The sequence below is a fragment of the Pogoniulus pusillus genome, chromosome 8 (genome assembly GCF_015220805.1).
Source record: "Pogoniulus pusillus isolate bPogPus1 chromosome 8, bPogPus1.pri, whole genome shotgun sequence".
NCBI classification, from domain to species: domain Eukaryota; kingdom Metazoa; phylum Chordata; class Aves; order Piciformes; family Lybiidae; genus Pogoniulus; species Pogoniulus pusillus.
The window spans coordinates 27,147,010-27,168,620 of record NC_087271.1 but is presented as its reverse complement, the minus strand read 5'-3'; the positions used below and the strand labels follow the sequence as shown (position 1 = coordinate 27,168,620).

General features: G+C 40.8%; 1 protein-coding gene across 3 annotated transcripts in view; it reads right to left on the bottom strand.

Annotated features, from left to right (window-relative positions):
• Positions 1-21,611, bottom strand: part of ST6GALNAC5 (ST6 N-acetylgalactosaminide alpha-2,6-sialyltransferase 5) — a 163,827-nt gene that overhangs the window by 65,004 nt on the left and 77,212 nt on the right. For all 3 annotated transcript variants that reach the window (XM_064147845.1, XM_064147843.1, XM_064147844.1), the window contains exon 2: positions 21,348-21,575. In XM_064147845.1, coding sequence (XP_064003915.1) covers positions 21,348-21,539 — 192 coding nt within the window. In that variant the 5' untranslated portion in view covers positions 21,540-21,575. The remainder of the gene's footprint in view (positions 1-21,347; positions 21,576-21,611) is intronic.

Sequence of the window (21,611 nt, the reverse complement as noted above, 5' to 3'; positions counted from 1 at the left end):
GGCCGCTGAGGCTTGATTCCTCCCAGGCTTCTGGGGAAAGGAGGCAGGCAATCTCTGACCTTGTCTCCTGGCTCCTCTGGATGATCTGTGTATCTCCAGGACTTTTCATTGGCAGAAGACTTTCAGGTGCAGACAGAATGTCTTGCAATGTGCAATGTCAGCACAACGTCACGCTGGCTATGCAGGCCGACTGTGTGGAGGCATTTAGAGCCTGTTCCTGGTAAGCTCGCAACAGTGGAATTTCCAGGCAAACAATTAAGGCAGTAAGCAATGGCAGCAGGCAAGAGCAGGCATGAATACAATGGCAGAGTGTGGCACAGCACGGCAGAGCACACTGTGTTTACCTGTGTATGTGTCTTATCAATGTGGGCTGAGATTAATTGCCCTTTGAACACAGAATAGCCAATTAGAATGGCATTTGGCCAAGCCTGACCATATTAGACAAAGCCATAGGCTTGCTTTACCCAAATTTGGGAAAAGCATAGGCCTTGCAGAAGGCAGGCACAAGCTAAGTGTGTGTGCCTTGTTTACCACAGGAGAGAAACATGCCTAGACAGTACACGTATAAGCCTATTTCTGGCCCATCAGGCCTACCACAACATCGTCACACTGTTTCAGTCCTCACCTAAATATACTGATAATGCCTTCCACAAAGCTATTAACCACATGCCTTCCTGGAAAGACTAACATCTTAGGATGTAGAGTCTTCACTTTCCCGGGAGGGGGCACCCTCTCTGAAACCTGGGGCACATCCAGACACAGGGAGATTCACTTTAAAATTCTGGGGTCTTCATGTCAAAGAATTCAAACTAAGACTAGTTAGCCTGGATCTATTTCACACTAAGACTATTTCACACTTTTAAAATACTATATAGGACTGTTCAAGAGGACAGACATAGTGAAGTGTTCAAGAACAGCTTCACACCATTCTTTCCCTTAGCTGATCGTATAGGCCATAGCAAATGGTACAGGATTCAACTAGTCTACCATAACAAAGCTTAATACCAAAAGAAGAGAATAAATTTAGAGATAGCATGGAGCTGCTCTAATTCTCACCAGGGACCAAGAGTGATATAGTCTAGTTCCAGAAATATTTTGTTGTTTGAATTTCTCTTTCAGAAAATCTCAACTTCAGGATTAAACCAGAAGTCAGCTGAAGTCTAGTAATATTTACAAATAGGATTTATACTTGAAATAGTAAATCTCTCAAGAAAGTACAAAAAAGTATAATAAGGCATTGTATTTTTGCATTCACAAAGAGTTTCTGCATCTTCATTTTCAAATTGCGTGACACATCCTTCAATCTCATCAGATAAATAGGCTTTTTGCTTGCTTGTTTTCCTAGCCTTTTTCAATATGTAAAAACTTCTCCATTTCCTCAGATTTAGAATAACATATTTAAAAGGTGTTCAGGAATTTCATCAGCATCTAAGCAGCAGCAAAGACTAACACTTCTATTTTATCCCTCTCAGCTACCTGATTACATAGTTCTATTAACTAAAAGGCAGCCCCAGTTCACAAAGATAATCAAGAAGAAAGGTCAGTGTTTATGAAAGGAAGTTCTGGCCTTTCATGGTACTGCTGGGACTTGAGTTCAATGCTAGTTCAGGAATGAAAATATAGATCCAACATCCTTCAGTAGTATAATCCTGTTGCCACTCATAAACCCATGCAGATTTTCACAGTATCACAGTATTATCAGGGTTGGAAGAGACCTCACAGATCATCAAGTCCAACCCTTTACCACAGAGCTCAAGGCTAGACCATGGCACCAAGTGCCACGTCCAACCTTGCCTTGAACTGCCCCAGGGACGGCGACTCCACCACCTCCCCAGGCAGCCCATTCCAGTGTCCAATGACTCTCTCAGTGAAGAACTTTCTCCTCACCTCAAGCCTAAATCTCCCCTGGCGCAGCCTGAGGCTGTGTCCTCTTGTTCTGGAGGTGGCCACCTGAGAGAAGAGAGCAAGCTCCCCCTGGCCACAACCACCCCTCAGGTAGTTGTAGACAGCAATAAGGTCACCCCTGAGCCTCCTCTTCTCCAGGCTAAACAATCCCAGCTCCCTCAGCCTCTCCTCGTAGGGCTGTGCTCAAGGCCTCTCACCAGCCTCGTCGCCCTTCTCTGGACACGCTCAAGCATCTCAGCACCCCTTTTAATGACCACTGAAACATCCACCCTCAAACCGGAGCTCCTTACATGTGGTCACTGCACAGACACGATCAGAACAGCATGTCACAATAAGCATTGCTGAAATCTGTCCCTTACTAAAACCTAGATCTGTTGATAGAAAACCAAGCATCACTTTTTATGACTGTCACTCTTTCACGCCAAGAAATCAAAAAATGTTTTAAAATAAGGTAACCATTTCCTCGATCTCAATTCTGCATTAAAGTCCAGCTCCAATTTCTCCTGCAGTATTCCAAGTTCTCAGGCTCCTTTAACAATGAGACCCATATACAAAGGTTTTTAGAAGCATTCAGTGTAGGAAGCATTTGGCATCCAACAATTGTTAGCCCTATACTGCAGCCTCCCACTCCTTCCCCTACTCTGTACAAATCTGACAGCAAGGGCCTGACCCTGCATGCTACTTGCCCCTTCCATCTTCAAATTCTATTGATCTATAGGTTTCAACACTTCAAAGCAGAACCAGGAAACAGTCTATACATCATCATGAGAAGTGCTTTATTAGGTGATTCGCAGCTGATACTTAATATCTTGCAAGCCTGCACCCACCACACTGACAGCCTCTCCTAATAACAACTGATTGGGCTGCAGACGTTGGTACTAATCCTGCTTCCACAGATTTCCAGGGGAGTATTCCACAAAGCTTTAGCAGGAGCAAGATTGGGCTCTCTGAATAAAAAAATATTTCATTCACAGCATTTTCTGACCTTGTGCACCTCTTCCCAGCTCCGCAGAGCAGCATGTGGGAATGGCCTGCCTCAGCCAATGCTGCGCTTTTGTTCTCCCAAGAAATACAAAGAGAGAGAAGGTTCCAAGAATGTCTGCCAATATAAGATGGTTAGGAGACGCACAACAACTGATGAATTATAAATTTTTTAAAGTGTTCTTGGAGGTTGCCTTTCCTGACAGAGTCTCAGTAACACATGATGGATTATTTGTCAGGGCTAACTATTTGTGAGTCACGTATCGAGATTAAGCTACACTGCTGTGGCAGGACTATGTGTATTTCAGTGTCTAATCAGAGTGCTTGGGTTTGGACTGCTTTGTTCTGGAAACTGTGCAGTGCAGCTTTTATTGCAGTTTTATTCTGCATGATAACAGGACTCACCACTTGCAGTTCTTCAGCTTCTCTAATACAAATGAGGCATGTCTTACCTTTACTTTTACCCTTTGAAAGGGAAGAGAAAAATCCTAATCCATAGTAAGCAAAGAAAACTGAGGTCACTTAGATTTCACCCGCATGATGTTAAGTGGTGAGTGGCCTGGAACACAAGCCCTGTGAGAAGAGGCTGAAGGAGCTGGGGTTGTTTAGCCTGGAGAAGAGGAGGCTCAGGGGTGATCTCATTGCTGTCTACAACTACCTGAAGGGAGGTTGTAGCCAGGTGAGGGTTGGTCTCTTCTCCCAGACAACCAGCAACAGAAGAAGGGGACACAGTCTCAAGTTGTGCCAGGGGAGGTACAGGCTGGATGTTAGGAGGAAGTTGTTGGCAGAGAGAGTGATTGGCATTGGAATGGGCTGCCCAGGGAGGTGGTGGAGTCGCTGTCCCTGGAGGTGTTCAAGCAAAGCCTGGCTGAGGCACTTAGTGCCATGGTCTAGTTGACTGGATAGGGCTGGGTGCTAGGTTGGACTGGATGATCTTGGAGGTCTCTCCTAACCTGGTTGATTCTATGATTCTATAAGTCTGAAAGACCTTTGTTTTTTTTCAAAGATGGTACTCCATAAATCCTGTATTTCTTTACCCACATGATCTTATCTCACTACCACTATACAAAAAATAACAGAAAACTTTTCCTATCTCTATTCTTCTATTTATAGTTTTTATATTTTAGATTCTGCAAATTTTATGCAAAGAAAACCAAGGGCTATCCAGCCACCAACTCTACAGTGGATGGATGCTCTTACACGCTACAGAATTCCATCTACTAGATCAAATACAATCACATCACAAGTGTTTTTGCCACAACTGAATGACCAAGGAAACTCTGGAACAGCATTCATAGAGAGGCTGAGGAGTAAGCCAACAAGCTAAAGACTACTTTTCTACCTTTGCTTTTAAAGATGATTTTTCTGAGTATATGGCAAGACATTTCCAACTCTTCCCAAACTGTTCTTGTTTTCTATGGACTGTGTTTTCTAGGACTATGAAAAATTTCACGTTCCAAAACTATCAGTCAGGTATTTCATATAAGCACAACATTTATGTTCAGATATATCTTAAATCATCCTATGTGTTGGTCTTTTCCTACAGTCCAGCAAGGACTTTCTTTTTCTTTATGCTAAAATATTATGAGATTAATCAAATATGCAAAAGGAAATCTGAGACATGCAACCATAATTCTTCTCTCCATCAAAGAAATTCCATCTTTAAATAGAACATATTTTTAGCAAAATGTCATATAATAGATAGCTAGTGCATAATATAATATAAAATATATGCCAGATATTTTTAAGGCATACAAAATTAATGAACTTTGCAAAGCATGTGGTGCCAGTATGATGAAGACAGGACAGGAGTCTGCTTGAAAGAGTACAACAGAGGGCTACAAGGATGATTAGGGGACTGGAATACTGCCTTATGAGGAGAGGCTAAGGGACCTGGGGCTTTTTAGTCTGGAGAGAAGGCTGAGAGGGGATCTAATAAATATTTATAATTATCTGAGGGCTGGGGGTCAGGAGCTGGGGGGACAGGCTCTGCCAACTTGCTCCCTGGGATAGGACAAGGAGCTATGGATGGAAGCTGCAGCACAGGAGGTTCCACCTCAACACAAGGGGGAACTTCTTTACTGTAAGGGTCACAGAGCACTGAACAGGCTCCCCAGAGAAGCTGTGGAGTCTCCCTCTCTAGAGACTTTCAAGGCCTGTATGGATGTGTTCCTGTGTGGCCTAGACACACTGTATGGTCCTGCTCTGGCAGGGAGGTTTGGACTGGATGATCTCTTTGGGTCCCTTCCAACCACTAGCTTCCTGTGATCCTGTCCCTATTTAACACTGCTCAGTGCCTGCATTTGCACACCCTGTTAAGGTTTAGCCTAGCCCAGAATACTGTGCAGCCCTGCCGTGCACATCAAACACCACGTTTAAAGAGTTAACGTGCCCTCAGGCACCGGAGTTGGTGCAAAATGTGTGTGGTTCAACATGCTCTGAAAATCAGGTAATTTATTTAAGTGCCTATGTACTAATGCAGAGATCTCAGTGCCTCAGAAAACGCGGATGGCACTTTGACAGAATGTAAAAGCCAAAACCTCAAAATGGTCCTCAAAACCCTTGTTCAGCCACTATCTAAGCCTGCACGTTAAGGACAGCTCTTTCTCTGTGTCTGACTATAATCTGACAAGGGCAAAAACTGGCAGCCTCACAGGACATTGTCACATGTGATGAAGTGGGGGAGTTACACAGTTCACTAAAAAAAGATTAGGAAGCTTTTTGAAAGCTACAAGTTTATCCTGTAATCTCCAATTTATGTGCTTCCTTCTGGAGCAGGAACTCAAAATGCTCTACACACCAGTTCCATGGAAGATACCCCACCAAAGATCATCAATTGCATTCTCTCACATTTTTTATCTGGACTAAACTGTCCTCCACCATGATCCTGTCCAAGCAGAAAGGCTGGACTGTAAATGCACTGAAGTGTTTTCTATTGGGCAGCTGTATACAGCAGAATATGTATCTTGAATTTACTTCAAGTGCATAAGTCTCCCAATCCACTGTATATAACCTCAGTGTTATATAGAATGAGGCCTGAAATTTCACTTCCAAGCTGTGAATGAAAATCAGCTATTTCAAGTGATTTGTTGTGCATCTATCCTGAGGTTGAGTCCCCTCAGCTTTCAACACTTTAGCACTTTCTAAACTCCTACCTTACATTCCTTGCTGGACACTCAAGCTCAAAATTATGCTTTGAGCTTCTTTGTTTCACTATCTCCTTACGTCATAAGGAATTAATACTTCCGTACTTTAAGTCAGGAGTCTCCATTTAATGGTACTTGGAGATCCTCAGAAGGAGGGTGATATGTACGTTAAAAAGTCTAATTTTTTAATGAGTTGAGGGAAAATAAATGTCTTCTTTCAGCAAATGGGAAAGTTGTGTGAGCAGAAAATACAAAATCAGCCACTGGAAACTGTATTTGAAGGAGAAGGCAAAAAGACTTCTCCTGTTATTTTAAAAAATACAGCCTGATTAGCAAAGTACAATTTAGGCATTTACCAAACTCAAAAGCTTTTCTGAAGTAGTGTATTTTACCTGCTGCTTCAATTTACAACCTGTATCACTTCATTGGACAATTATGCTACCACTTTGAATAAATATTTGCATAAATTGCACAAGTTGGCTATTACCAGATAATTATTTAAAATTTCTTCTTGTGCTAGTTTGAGCCTAGCTGGGATATTTTGGTGAGAAGAATTAGATTACAGGCTGTGGGAAGGAAACAATGGTGATGTCTACTTCACTCATAGGCTTGCTGAGATGTATAAGAACACAAACATAGATAAAGCAGTTGTTTGCTCTCTGTCTTTGGGGCTGCACTTCTCTCTAACCTAACTTGCTGTCTGTGTGACTTAATCCATTTGCTTCCTAACCCTCCTGGCCATCCCTCCAAACTACCTTAAGCATAAAGCAAAGTCTGGGGTAAAGTAGAGGTGTGGGGAGAAGGTGGAGGAGTGGTTGAGAGCCCCTCCTGGGGACTCGGGTTTCTGGGAGGGGAGTTATGTTTCTGTATTACTTTTTAACTTGCATATTTCTGTATCTAGCTGTATATATTGTTAATATCTGCTTGTATATTGTGCTAAGCTGTAAATATAAAGCTTCACTCAATTTTCCAGAGCCACTGAGTCTAGTCTGGGTGATTTTCTTAAGGGGGGGGTGGGGGGAGGCAGGTAACACCCAAACCATTACACTTCTTCACAAGTTTCAGATGGGACAACATCCATTGAACAGTACAGAACACCCACAGGGAAAAGCACATTTTGCTACTTATTGCACAATACTGCAGTTCCTAGCTACCAGTTTTACACTCTGTTTGGCCTAAAATATTAGCTTTAATCTTTCACAATGAATTTAACTTTGCCTCCCAGCTCCACCATTCCTTTCACAGTTTTATTTCATCTTGGCTTGTCTAAATATGATGTAACTATAGCACATTTCTTCTTTTGTGACTTAACGTTGTAATTTGAAAGGAAAATGTAAGAGTAATTACTGATGTAATAAAACATGAACATTCTGTAGACAACTCTACAGAATTTTAATTAGGAAATGTAGGTTCACAAAATTTCCCCTGTCCTCCTTTCAATGTGCTGTCACTCACTGCACATCTTATTTTCAAGAACTTAATACTTTGAACACTTTCTGTCAACTTTGTCTCTGTATGTCACAAGTATAAACATAAAGCTAATTTATGATGCTGCTAAATAAGGGCTTGAAATTAAATCTTCTTATAGAAATATGTATGTCTAAAACAGCTTCTCCTTTTTTATTGATTGCTGTGTGCAAAAATATGAAGGCGTAAATAGCAGATGAGTTGAGTCATTTTCATTTCTTTGCACTTAGACATAGCCTCAGTCTAAAGGAGGATCTAACCAGACTCTGACAGTTAAAGATTAACAGTCCTGCCATACCAAAGGCTCAACAAAGGAGCTTAACTTAATCCTTAAGGCAGTATAAGATGTCTTATGTGTATTACTGCATAGGAGCACAATTTAATAAACACAGTGTAATGTACTTTTCAGTAGTTTTACTGATGTGAGGTATGGGATATGAAACAAAACAAAACAAAATTGACAGATCCGTTTGTTTTCCAAGGGAAATGAAAAGGAGTTAGAAAACTTACTTTTTTTTTTTTTTAAGATTACTTTTACTTTGAATTTCAAAGTCTTGGTGCTTTGCACATACTATCATAGAATCACAGAATCAACCAGGTTGGAAGAGACCTCCAAGATCAGCCAGGCCAACCTAGCACCCAGCCCTAGCCAGTCAACTAGACCATGGCACTAAGAGCCTCATCCAGGCTTCTCTTGAACACCTCCAGGGACAGTGACTCCACCACCTCCCTGGGCAGCCCATTCCAGTGCCAATCACTCTCTCTGCCAACAACTTCTTCCTAACATCCAGTCTATACTTCCCCAGGCACAACTTGAGACTGTGTCCCCTTCTTCTGTTGCTGGTTGTCTGGGAGAAGAGACCAACCCTCACCTGGCTACAACCTCCCTTCAGGTAGTTGTAGACAGCAATGAGGTCACCTCTGAGCCTCCTCTTCTCCAGGCTAAACAACCCCAGCTCCCTCAGCCTCTCCTCAGAGGGCTGTGCTCCAGGCCCCTCACCAGCTTTGTTGCCCTTCTCTGGACACGTTCCAGCACCTCAACATCTCTCTTGAACTGAGGGGCCCAGAACTGGACACAGGACTCAAGGTGTGGCCTGACAAGTGCCGAGCACAGGGGAAGAATAACCTCCCTTGTCCTACTGGCCACACTGTTCCTGATCCAGGCCAGGATGCTATTGGCTCTCTTGGCTACCTGGGCACACTGCTGGCTCATCTTCAGCCTACTACCTACCAGTACCCCCAGGGTCCCTTTCTTCCTGGCTGCTCTCCAGCCACTCAGTCCCCAGCCTGTAGCACTACTTGAGGTTGTTGAGGCCAAAGTGTAGGACCCTGCACTTGGTCTTGTTAAATCTCAGCCCATTGGCCTCTGCTCTGGCCACCCATCCAGCCTGTCCAGGTCCCTCTGCAGGGCTCTCCTACCTTCCAACAGATCAACACCTGCTCCTAGCTTGGTGTTATCTGCAAACTTACTGATGCTGGACTCAATTCCCTCATCCAGCTCATCAATAAAGATGCTGAACAGGACTGGGCCCAGCACACAAACCAGCAGTTCCAATAAAATAATCAGATGCAAACTCATCATTGATGATCAAGAGGCAATGAGACTACAATTACATTGTGAGCTACAATGGCTTAGACACAGCTGATCCCAGTCGCAAGTTTTTCATGCACTTCCTATGAGCAATGCACTCGATTCTTAGAAGACTTGAGAACTTAAATTAACTGTTGGTCTTTGGACTTACAATGACATGGCTGAGATCACTTCTTGTACCTTCAAGTGAAATTAATCTTCTTTTTTATTTGCTATAGACCATGAAAATTAACCATCATACCTTGAAGTTCAAATGTTAGGACATTAATTGTCGTGTTAAAATGATTTTTTTTCACTTTATGCACTACAAATAGGACATGTCATCTTCCTAACACAGTGAAAAATACCCCTAGGAAGTGGCATAATTATAAAAAAATCATTTCTGAGAAACTTTAATAAAGCTGATGCCTCTTATCATCAATCAATTTATTCTATATGTCTGAGAGCACTGATATAAGCATAATGGCTTTGTCTGTTTTTAGCATAAACTCTATTGCTATGATGTTCCTAATGCAGTCCTTTCACTGTATTCTGTATCAATATGAAACCTTAGAGACAGGTTTTCAGAACCTGTGAATTGTCTCAAACCTAGATTTGATCTTAAAATATGTGCTATCACAAGTTTTAGATATATATGTATGTACAGGGTATGTTGTTATTCCCTCCTGATAGCAGTGAGAGCTCTGATGGAAAGACTCAAAGACTGATGCACCTTCTACTGAAGCCCAGGATGCTGCACATTCAGTGTCATTCATGAGAGTAGAAACATGATCCCTACACTTAGGGGTCGGTAACAAGCTGTAGGAAGTTTCAAAACAACACAGCTGGGAGTGAAAGGTGATTCTAAAGCCTCATTTCACTTTCCAAGCTAAAATATCCACAGGCATAATTAAAGATACCCTGAAAGCTGTGCTACACTGCACAAATTGCTGCAGATCAAAAGGGATCACTGTGCTGGAAGAAATCAGACACATTAATACCAGAGATACCCTCCTGGCCCTGATATCCTTCCTCCACATCTACCAGCTGCATAAAGTACCTCATTTATGCCTTAAAACCATCAGGAATACACCAACAATACACTTGAGAAAGAATATTCAGTATATCTATAACTAGGATTATTGCTTCTTCACACTGCTACTGAGACATAAAGGAGACACATCAAAAATAAAGAATTTAGCTCCAGTCCTGATTTCACTTGATTAAAATAAAAAAAAAAAAGAGTAAAAAAAAAAAAGCTTTTGGTTATTCATAAAAATTAAAATATAAATTAAAATTAAATCTATTGATGTGATAATTAGATATTGAAAGAGTAAGGCTCAGCAGTCTACAGTTAGTGAAGATATTACTAAATATCCTACCAGCAAAAATTCTTCATTGACCAAAATTATGACACAGCTACCAACATTTCCACAGAAATACACAAGGTAAGAATACCAGAAAACACATTACATTACAAATGAAATAACCCTACAAATTAAATAACCTATGTATATAGCAATAGCCATGTTCCAAGCAAAAACCCTCTCAGCTTCATCCTCAGATGAGATTTTCTAAACCAAAGCAATTAAAATATTTTTGTCAATAAGAATGTGCTCAGTGAAAAGAGCAGATTTTGTCCTAAGTGGGGATTTAGCAGACTAAATCATTCTCTGTGAACTTTGTATTTAGAGTTTCATTTCAAACTTTGAACATCTGATCCATCTATTAGGCTCCTGTGTGAAAGAGAAATGCTGAAAATAGTCTTTTTTGTTGTTGAGTGTTACATATGTGGCAATCTAATGATCAAAATTTAAGTAGCAAGTAGCAGCAGGTACATAAGTAAGACTGGACATTGGGAACTGTGCAACTGCACAATGAGTATCTAGGTGGTAGTTACATTCTCTAGTTGCATCAGGTAGGAAGTACTTGGTGGTGTGACAAGAGGCCTGAAGATGCCTTTGGAGCAGGATTAAGAAATCATTAGGACATGGACTAGGAGGGTTTTTTTGCAGGGAAATACAAGCAAATAATGATCATGTTCCACATAACCAACCATGAGCAAGTTCTACCCATGCATCGAGATGGTAGGACAGAGAAGAGCTCTATGGTGTAAGCTACATCACCACACCAGATATACTGCTGAGCCCAAGATAATAAACCATGCTTCTCAGTCAAGCTTATTAGTTCTGGCTTAGCGACATGCTAACTGCAGCTACTCAGCTGCCAAAGCAGAGCCCGTGCATCTCCAACCAGCTCAAACAGGGAGCAGAGCACGCTCTCGCCTGCTGGCAAAATCCCATCCAGACATATGGTTAGACACCATGTCAGCTGGCACTCAGCACGAAGAGGAAACCCTTACTGAAGAAGTGCTGCTTATTAGGTACAGTTCCATTCATGTCCAAGGTAGTTCTCTCAGATAACGTGAGCAATATTATAACAAACTGTCTCAGACTTTGCAAGGCTCATGAATTACTATTAAAGCAGAAAGAAATCTGGTGCAGTACTACACAGAGAATACAGAAGAAGACATACAAACAGGAATAGCTGGGACTCTGCCATAGCTTTTTAATTTGTGAGATATATTTTGGATAGCCAGCAATAATATTAATAATCACCACTTTCTGGAATGCAAGCATTAGGAAAGAAAATATATAAATAAACCACCAAGTGTCTTGTTATGTTTTGGTTTCAAAAAAGAAGTATTCACCTACAGTCATCCAGGCACGGGCAGATGAGCTGAGAAAGGCCAGGCAATATTAACTCTGCATCACTCTGGCAGCTGCAGTCAGACCGCTGGCTGCATTTTGAGGTTTTATGCTCCTATTTTAGAGTCAGCCAATATGCTGAGATGTGTAAAACTAACCCTTTAACTGTAGCATTAGGAATAAACTGCACAGCAACGAAATTTAGGAGCATATTTCTCATTATTCTAATCTCCAAGGATGAAATTTAGCCAAGTGTCTGAGGAGCTGACCCAAAGATGCCACACTGAAAGTCAGAACAGAGCAGGGAATGGACAGCACTTGCTGTACAACAGCACATACTCCTGTGAGCCTCTGTGCTCTGCATGAAGACTGAGGATAAGGTTAGAGGAGCACTGCTTCCTCCATGCATTCGGACAAAATCTTTCTCACAAGGCCTACAGGCAAGTCTCAGAAATCATCAGGTTTTTTAAATATACCTTTGCTCTAGCCAGATGTGAAGTTTCTGTGAATATAAGGTGTATGGAGCTTGGATGGCTAAAGTTAACAGTTACGATATCAAATGCATTTCCAGCCCCTAGCACTGCAGTCGAAAACTATCCAGGTATGTTTTGGGCATGCCTGTAACCACCATTCCCTAGGTACTCTGTGCAGCTTCAGCCTATCCTGACCCTGAATGCCCCAGAAAGCACAGTGCAGAGACAGCCAGCTCCAGAAGAAATGTACCTGCCAAAGGTCAGGATTTACTTGCTCAGATACAGAGTGACTACTCTGCTTTCAAACTCAGGCTAACAAGCTTGTCTTGAACTACGCTATGCAGACTTACTGACCCAGCCTCCCCTAGCTTTGGGATCTCCGTATCACACTTTATTAGCCTATAACCATGTGCTGCCTTTCTGTCACTTGCCTCGATTACGTGATTCCTCAGATGCTTCTGTTTCATACAAGTCACAAGGGTGAATTTCACTGAAACAGAATAAAAATGTCTATCCACAGAGAATTCAGTGCAGGAAAGAAAGTTTTGAAGGTAATGAGACTCAATGTAACTCGTGCCACTATCCACAAAACTCAACCTGGTGTCTCAAACTGGGAGAAAAGGCAAACTAGCATGTCCTTGGTGAGAAATACAGTCTCAAGAAGCCTATTTCTCAGAGAGTCATTTCTTAAGCGTAACACCCTTCCTGTGCACAAAGCTTGACACAGATGGACATTTGCACAAACATGCACTGCTGAATGTTCTATTTCCCTAGAGATAACTCCTGGTCCGATGCTCTGCTGAGTATTCTTACATCTACTTCTAATGACTTGCTACAGCCAAGGGCAAGTTATATTCTAATTTAATACTGTCCAGCAGTAAAAAAAAAAGCAGAATATTTTGTTTCTGCAATATTAACATCATGCCAAGATTTGAGGATGCCAATAACATACTAAAAATCAAACTGTAATATTTGCTGAACAAAAATGCATACTCCAAATGTAGTGACTGTTTACTGAGAAACCTTTCCTCTTCTTTTCCATTTTTTCTAAGATATCTATTCTGTAAGGGATTTTTTTCAACAGGTGCAACAAATTCTTAACAACAAAGTAGACGTTTATATATTCTTGGTTTGTGCTACTTAAAACAGTCCAAATTATTAAAACTGAATTAAGAAAACCTGATCTATGCTACCTGTGTACCATATAAACCCACTGTTGTTCCCTCTTCTTGGACAATGTACATTTTTGCACTTGTTCACTTTGTCAATGTGAAAAACCACTCCAGTAATCTATCAAATTTATCAGTTTGATCCCTCTGTGTTTCAAAACAACCCTGTTTTATTCTGAAGTTTTCTTACAAGGTTCTAATAAGAATCCAGTATTTATTGTTGCACATTGTGCTTTTCCTACATCGTCTGTCTCTCTGAACACAATCCAGATGCTATTATCAGATTTGCCTAACCTCAATTCAGATGTGGTATATTATCTGTGGGAATGTATGTTTCTCAGGGCCCAACTCTTGTCTTTCATGGAACACCTTCAGGGGGTACCTCAGACTGTTATAAACAGACTCCCTGAAGACAGAAGATTTCAGAGTTTACTTGTCCTTATTTGTTTTGTGACTCTTACTCACTATACTTGTACACCTTCAGAATAACAATGCAGAAAAATAACAGCAATTTCTGAACTGAAAATATTTGCTTTTCTGGATGACAGCAAACATCAGTAATTAACCTGGTCTTAATACTAAGCGTTCACTATTAGAGTAAAAGATTGGTGACTAATAGACACTGCTTAGGAATGAGGTGAGACAGTGAGGTGAAACATCAGGATGCTTCACCTCACCTTCAAAGTAGCTTTTGTGCTGTCACATCTGCTTATATCAGCACCAAATGACTGCTGATTTCATCATAATTGCCCTAATTAGGAGTTCAATTAATACACTGAGTTCTTCTATCAATGCCACCTCAGCATCAAGGATGTGCATACCGAGCGTTACTGAGCAATACAGGTTAAACTAATAAGGAAGGTCACCAGGAAAAAGAAACTACCTGCAGTCCATTGTTCTGAGGATATCACATAGTTAGGATGACACTCAATATCCACTTATGCCCCAGGACAGGCAGAAAGGGAGAACTTAAAGAACTCTGTTGAGAGATATCCATCAGCTGTGAACAAAAATTACATTTCCCATCATTGAAAATCTCATTTAGTTCAGACTCGCTTCCACTAAGGATTAAAATCCTTCCAAAGAACACTTTGTCTTCACAGGAAGATGAAAATAGCCTAAAATGCTCGCAGTGAAAGACTGTGTAAAAAAAATAAAAGTGCACAATATGCTAACTTTAAATGGTTATCAAATATAATATACTTCAGTGCATACTAGAAATATAAATGCAGTCACTGAAATGTTGAAAATGAAAAGACAAAAAAAAAAAAGAAAAGGAAAAAAAAAAGAAGAGGATTTTGCATGAGAGACAGGCAAATCTCACCAGCAGGAAAAGTGTCGCCAATTCCCTTGACTGGAAGTATTTTGCATACCCTCTGAATGAGGAATTTTGCATATTCACATGAGAAGACAGGGAAGCAGACAAGGGAAACAGCGCCCACTTATATGACATGTATTATAATACGATGCATAGGAAATTCATAAACCAGAAAAGAACACTATTCACTTTAAACAATTCAGGGTAAAAGCTATAATGGAGAATTGATCAAAAAACAAAGTGCAAAATAAATAAAAATATCTTCATGTTTCTCCCATTTTTTTTCAACAAAGAAAAAAAAATACAAAGACCTTTGTCTTAAGTCAGTTGTAAAACCAAGCTAACATATTATGACCAATTTCATGGTATCAGATATTGCTGTGAGATGTGGCTTTTGTAAAGTGTGAGAAAATTAGAACACAGTTCTGCATTAACTCTCTCGACCTGACCATCTACCTATTATTTATGTTTGTACTAAAATCAATCACCAAGATTTTGCGATACAGTCTCAGAAATAATCTTTTTTGCTCCAGTAGCTATGAAAGAATAAAGCTACATCACAAATAACATGGGACAAGATCTGCACCTGGTATAAACTCCAATGCTTTCCCTGTTTTCAGTGTAACAACGATTCACTTTCCTTTATTTTTTCAATAACCAAGAAATAATCAGGACACAGCTAGTTTGTGACTGCATAAGATTTTATGCATCACGTTACATGGATGAACATAATAACACCATGAGTTAGATGCACAACAAACACCCTCAATTTTCAGGGACAGCTGAATCTTTAATACACCTGCACTCTTTTTAGACAAACCTTTTAAGCAACAGGTCCTGAACGCTGCCTGGACTCACTACATCTACTAGTTAGGCATCATCTTTGCCAGCATTTATCTTAGCAAGAATTAGGCTTTGGTGATAACTACAAAATCATTCTTGTTTTTATTATCCTGATAGGGTTCTTTCTCAAGTAGATACTGGATTCAGAATCCTACAACCTGTCCAACTACAGAATATGGCCTTTTTCATAAAATAAGTGTATAAACTACACAGATAACTGATATCTATAATATAAACATTTGAAAAGATTTCCAGGTATTCAAAGTAGGAACAGTGCCAAGCTAGGAATATTAGTTCTTTGCAGAGGTGCCAAGCAACTTGGAAAACAGGAAAACATACCTATTATTGTTGTGTGCTCTGTACTGCACACTAGCTATTATCATTTAGCGTGCACAAAGTCTGCTAAAGATTTTAGACCTGGGTTATCAAAACGAACAAATCCAACGTTATGATTTGTTAGCCTGTAAAAGCACGCTACTGCAGCAGCTAAAAACCAAGAAGATACAAAGCATAAGACAGTCATTATTTAAATGTTTTGTAAATTTGGTAGAATAGTTGTCTCTGCTCTGTGTGCTTGAATATTCAGCTATATTCTCTGACTGTCATGGTGTTGGTTTCTTTTTTTTCTGTCAACTTTATGAGGATTGTAATGACCCTACAGCTTATCAGCATAAAAAGGTAACTACAGTCCCTCAACATTTTAAAGTGCCAAGAACCCAGCACAACACCAGCACCCTGCAAGATCTCCCACAGCTGGAAGTGTCCCCAACAAGGTTATTTCAGAATAAAGTCTCCCCCTTGTGGATCTCTCAAATACAAAAGCTCCATCAAATGCTTAATCACACAGTAAAGTCCGTGCTCCTTCCTTTACAGGTGAGAATTTTGGAGACAAGTAAGAACCTTTACTGAAACCAGGGGACAAGGCTTACTTTAACTCAGTGGGCTTGATCCCACCTCAGGCCAGGCAAGTGATTTGGTTGTAAAATACCTTACAATACCATGAAAACTCATTTGAAAGACAGAATCATAAAATCACAGAAACATCCAGGCAGGAAAAGACCCTGAGGATCACCAAGTCCAACCTATAACCTTAACTCTACAAGACTCACCTCAAACCACATCCCTAAGCATCACATCCAAACTACCCTTAAACACATCCAGCATTGGTGACTCAACCACCTCCCTGGGCAGCTCATTCCAGTGCCCGACTACTCTTCTCCATGAAAATCTTTTTCCTAATGCCCAATCTAAACCTACCCAGACTCAGCTTGAGGCCATTTCCTCTTGTTCTGTCTCCAGTTACCTGTGAAAAGAGCCCAGCACCAGCCTCTCCACAATGTCCCTTCAGGTAGTTGTAGACAGCCTCATCTTTTTCAAACTAGGACACTAAAATCCTCCAAATTATTTTCTTTTCATGTCCACACAAGTTCGTTATGAAAGTTGTTTTAATGTCCCCCTGCCCCAAATATCTGTTCCAAAACTGTCAATAATTCAGCTATTTAGACAGAAGTTCAAATTGCAGACTCTTTCTGTCTAATATTTATTACCTCCTACTGAAGTTCAGCAAGTTCACTATCCCAGAAAAAAAAATAGTTTCATTGTAGAACAATTTACTGCATCTCAGAGATTAAGGAGCTATAGCACTATTTGCAGAATGACTCTTCCTCAAACATTTTATTAACTACACTGTTCTTAGATCTGCATTAATTTAAAGGGATCACAAAGGTTTCATTATCATAAATGAAGAAAGCATTGTGATCACTTGAATTATCATGTTGACCTCAGTGCTCTTTTAAGGTATTTAAACATGGTGCTAATAAATCACACATTTTGCCTGCAAAATCATTTTTAGGTATTTTTTTATTACTACTATTTTCTAAGGAAAAAAGTTCTTGATGGCTTGAAATATGATTCAATTACATACATGACAAACTCATATTTTATTTGTAATACCAACTGTTGAGTCAATACTGGGTAAAAAAGCTTTTTAACTATCCAGAGACATGTTCTCACATCCATTTCAGAATAGTAATATAATGGTTAAATATTTATTTCTTGCAAGTTCTGGAACACTGTTAGATTTTCTACTTTCATTAAGTCTCTTATTTGTATGCAGTAATTGCTTTAAAAATATTAGCATTGTAATTTCTTGCTGGCACTATGATAAATCAACAGAAAATCTTATCCCCATGCCTTCCCATGGAAGAGCATAATTCTGCTTCCCCTGATGCCAGTGTGAACACCTCTTTAATTTGAGGATTATACTCAAAGAATTCATGAAAGATGTTAGTTAGACAGCCCGAGACTCCTGTCCTTTCCAATTGCAGAACAGATGCAATAGCTAAGCGGTGCTACACTCTGCCAATATGCCTCTGTAAGAAGCTCCTTGAAGCAGAAGGGTAGCTGATACTTAATTCCAGTCCTTAACCTCTCAACATCAACTATCAGTGAAACATGCTTCTGTCCCACATGTGGGAGGTTTCAAGATACAAACTTCTCACTATTGGGAATAGAACCCACTATCATTAATCCATTTCAAACATCTATCAACAATGACTGTCAGCTATTGTTGCTATGGGACACGCAGAGGTGAAGTGCCAAGAGAACCACTCTCTAAATCCACTCTGTGAATTTTCTGCTTTTAAGTGTTCTGTTCAACAAAGTTTGTACTGCTAAACTGCACAAGGCTGCTAAAAACTAAGAACGTTGGTTTTCATCTCTACTGCTCGACTCAGGGCAAAACAGGCTTGCAACAACCATGAAGGCAAAGCACCTAAATACAAAACACCACAAATCTGACCAAGCAACAGGAGATTCTTGCAAAAAAAAATGTCTTCAACCCAGTAAAAAGCACATTGTGTATTTTAGCAGTATTCTCAGAGACTGCCTGCCTATCTTGAAAGAATGGATGAGGAACTATGATTCCTACTAAAAGTAAAACAAAAAGGAGGAAAGTAATTGATAATTACAATATTGCAAACTATATTTCTCTCTACTAAGTACCTTGATTTTCTGGCAAATAGTCCTCATGCACGATCATCCAGCAGTACTGAGTGACTTCTAGTGCTAGTAGTGACAGACATTAGCAACTAAAGGTATTTCAGTGTGGACAAGTGCTATATTTTATCCCTAAAGAGAAATGTCTATGGTACTATATAACATGTAACCATAGGACATCTCCTGTATGCATCAATATTTATACTGCAATAATAGATTCATAATTTCATTACTTCATACAGCTTCTACAGATATGCACACTTACTGTTGGTAAATGTGCCAAAATGGGTACAACAACACAAAAGATGAAACTAGCTTTTCCATTTAAAGAAAGCCATGGGATGCAGAAACAGTTTCTCTAAAGGTATAAATGTGTTTCAGCTTCTAGATCTAAGTGATCTAGACGTTTAGTCTACTGCTGACTGCCATTCATCAACTGACACACACCAATGATGAATTCTGTGTAATGGTCACTCAACTTCAGGTCAGCCATCCTGACAGATGATCCCAATATTCTGTATGGGAAATTAAGGAAGGTAGATTGTTATTTTGATCCCACAGAGGTGACAGTGTGAAATGACATGTAGCATTGCTGAGGTCATTCCTCCTTTACCTTTCCACGCCTGTTGTCCTCACACAACAGCTGCTTTTCACCTCTTTACAGACCTTCCTGTCTCTTCAAATATCATGTCATTGTCACAGGTACAGAATTACATCTTGCTCTCTTCTTGAAATTCTCCCACTATTCCTTAAATCTTCCTGATTCTCTCATTTTCTCTCACTTTGGTCTGGATCTTTACGCTGCTGCTATTCAACCTATCTTCTTTGCAGTCTTCCGTATCTCACCCAAACCCACATTATCTGAAAAACTTTCATCATTTCTCAGCTCTTGCAATCTCTCTCTCTATTCTCATCATCAGTCCTGAATCCTTCTTCTTCCAAAGATGCCTGGGATATTTTGCATTCTCCATTTTCTGTTCTACAGAAAACCTGCACATTCTGAGACTGTAAATCCATAGGTCTGTTAATGCTAAAATAAATACACTCTTAAGAACCAAAGCACTTCCCTTCCCCATCATCTCCTTACTGGTAACACTGTCCACACTCTCTGCATACTAGAGCGGCACAGCTCTCTAGCTGATTTCATGCACATTACAGTAAAACAAAGCAAGCTGGGAACACAGCAGGGGCTGCACATTCTTCTTTTTGACCCACTGAAGTTATGTGTAAAGTTATTAAACCTTCAACAGATTATTACTATGAGGCATAAGCTAAGTGATATGAAATTCAGAAACGGACTATCTATGGGGTTTGGACCATATTACAACACATTAAAAAGCCAGAGGATCAGCTTTATCCAGAACACGTGGCTACATTAAAATTACCCTGGAAAATAGTAAGCGTAGAATAGAGATTTTAAAGAAGTACCAGTGTCAGACAGTTACTCACATATATACCCAAAAAACAGTTATTACTGCTTACAAAAATCATGTGTGTATACATCTGTGCTACAGTCATGTTCAAGAAGAACAAAAGAATTAGAAAGAACACCTCATGCAGTAGGAAGCCCCATGGCTGAAGTTACTTTTTCTGTGTAGACATTACATTTGAGAATTTCCCTGAGAACCATGTACGAAAGCAAATAAAGCCTACAAAGGACCATCATGAGCTATTTTTCTTTGTTAAGAGCCCTACAGATAATCCTTGCATAGAACGTGAAGCCAGAAGGAACAATAAAGATCTCTGTATATCAAAGTCACTAATCTTCACATGGTACCTCTACACTGAGTCCAGGAACTTATTTGACAGCGTGTCTTTCAGCAAGATGTCAGTCTGGATGTGAAAATATGACAAAGTTAAGAATCCTCTCTTCCCTTGCTTATTTTTTTAGTCATTTTTTACTGCAAGAAGTGTGTGTACTAAACACTATCTGAGGTTTTGGCAGAGGTCCTTGGAATTTCCAGGTAAATGCAACAAACTGAACACTGCACAAGAAGTAGAGGAATCTGCCTTCTGAGAAAATTACTGAAGCAGAGTATCTCTTCAGCATGGATGTGTCACCTTGCTCACTTTATGTTACTACATTTGTCCTGTGAGTTATCACAGCTTAGTCTGCCTACCCCTGATAAACAGGTATTACAGTCTGGCAATCCCCCATTATAATTACTGTGTCAAGGGGAGGGACATTTGTTCACTATTAAAGGTGTACCCCCAATTTCTAGAACAGAGACTACAGTTGACAACTTCTGCTTCCCAGGAGAAGGATGAAAAGGTCATTTGGGGAGGAGACACACTTCTCTTCGGTTTCCCAACACAAAAGGAGCTAAGAATAAACACCTACCTATTGACTTTCCACTCTAACAACTAAACTTCATTCTTTAACCCTTCCAGATATTGTTATAAGCATACATTAGCAGCGTACTTCTACCATCCATCCCCTGAAACTAAATGCCTCACCCTACATCTTCTACAGAGCAAGGGAGGAAATAACACTACAAAGGCAGGACACTCCCCAGGCAGGACACCGGGTCCTGACCCTATTAACTCATGCACTCGGGGCCGGCAGTGACGGCATCTCAAGCCTGCAGAAGACAACCCAGACAACCGCGATCTCGCCGAGGGGGAAACCGGTCAGACCACGAAGGGCGTGGAGAGCGGTCAAAGTGCCTGGTCGGCTGTCCTTTAGGAGGACAGGACAGTGAGGCAGTGAGGTGTCCCCGGATGGCCCGAGGCCCGGTCGAGAGGGGCGGCCCCATGGGCCGAGGCTCACCTTGTGCTCCAGGACGCTGATGTAGCCCTCCAGGAGACCAGCCCCGACGGGGATCGCCGGGTGGTCTTGGCCGCGTCCCGGAGGGCGGCTGGGCACCGCCGCCACCTGCTGCTGCTGCTGCCGCCGCCGCGGCTCCGGGTGGCCCCCGCCGCCGCCGATGCCGCCGTACATGAGCAACAAGCTGGTGCACATGGTGGTGAGAGCCAGGCAGACGGCCAGCCCGTGGCGCTGCGGGGGGCAGAGAGAGGCGGCTCAGCGCCCGGG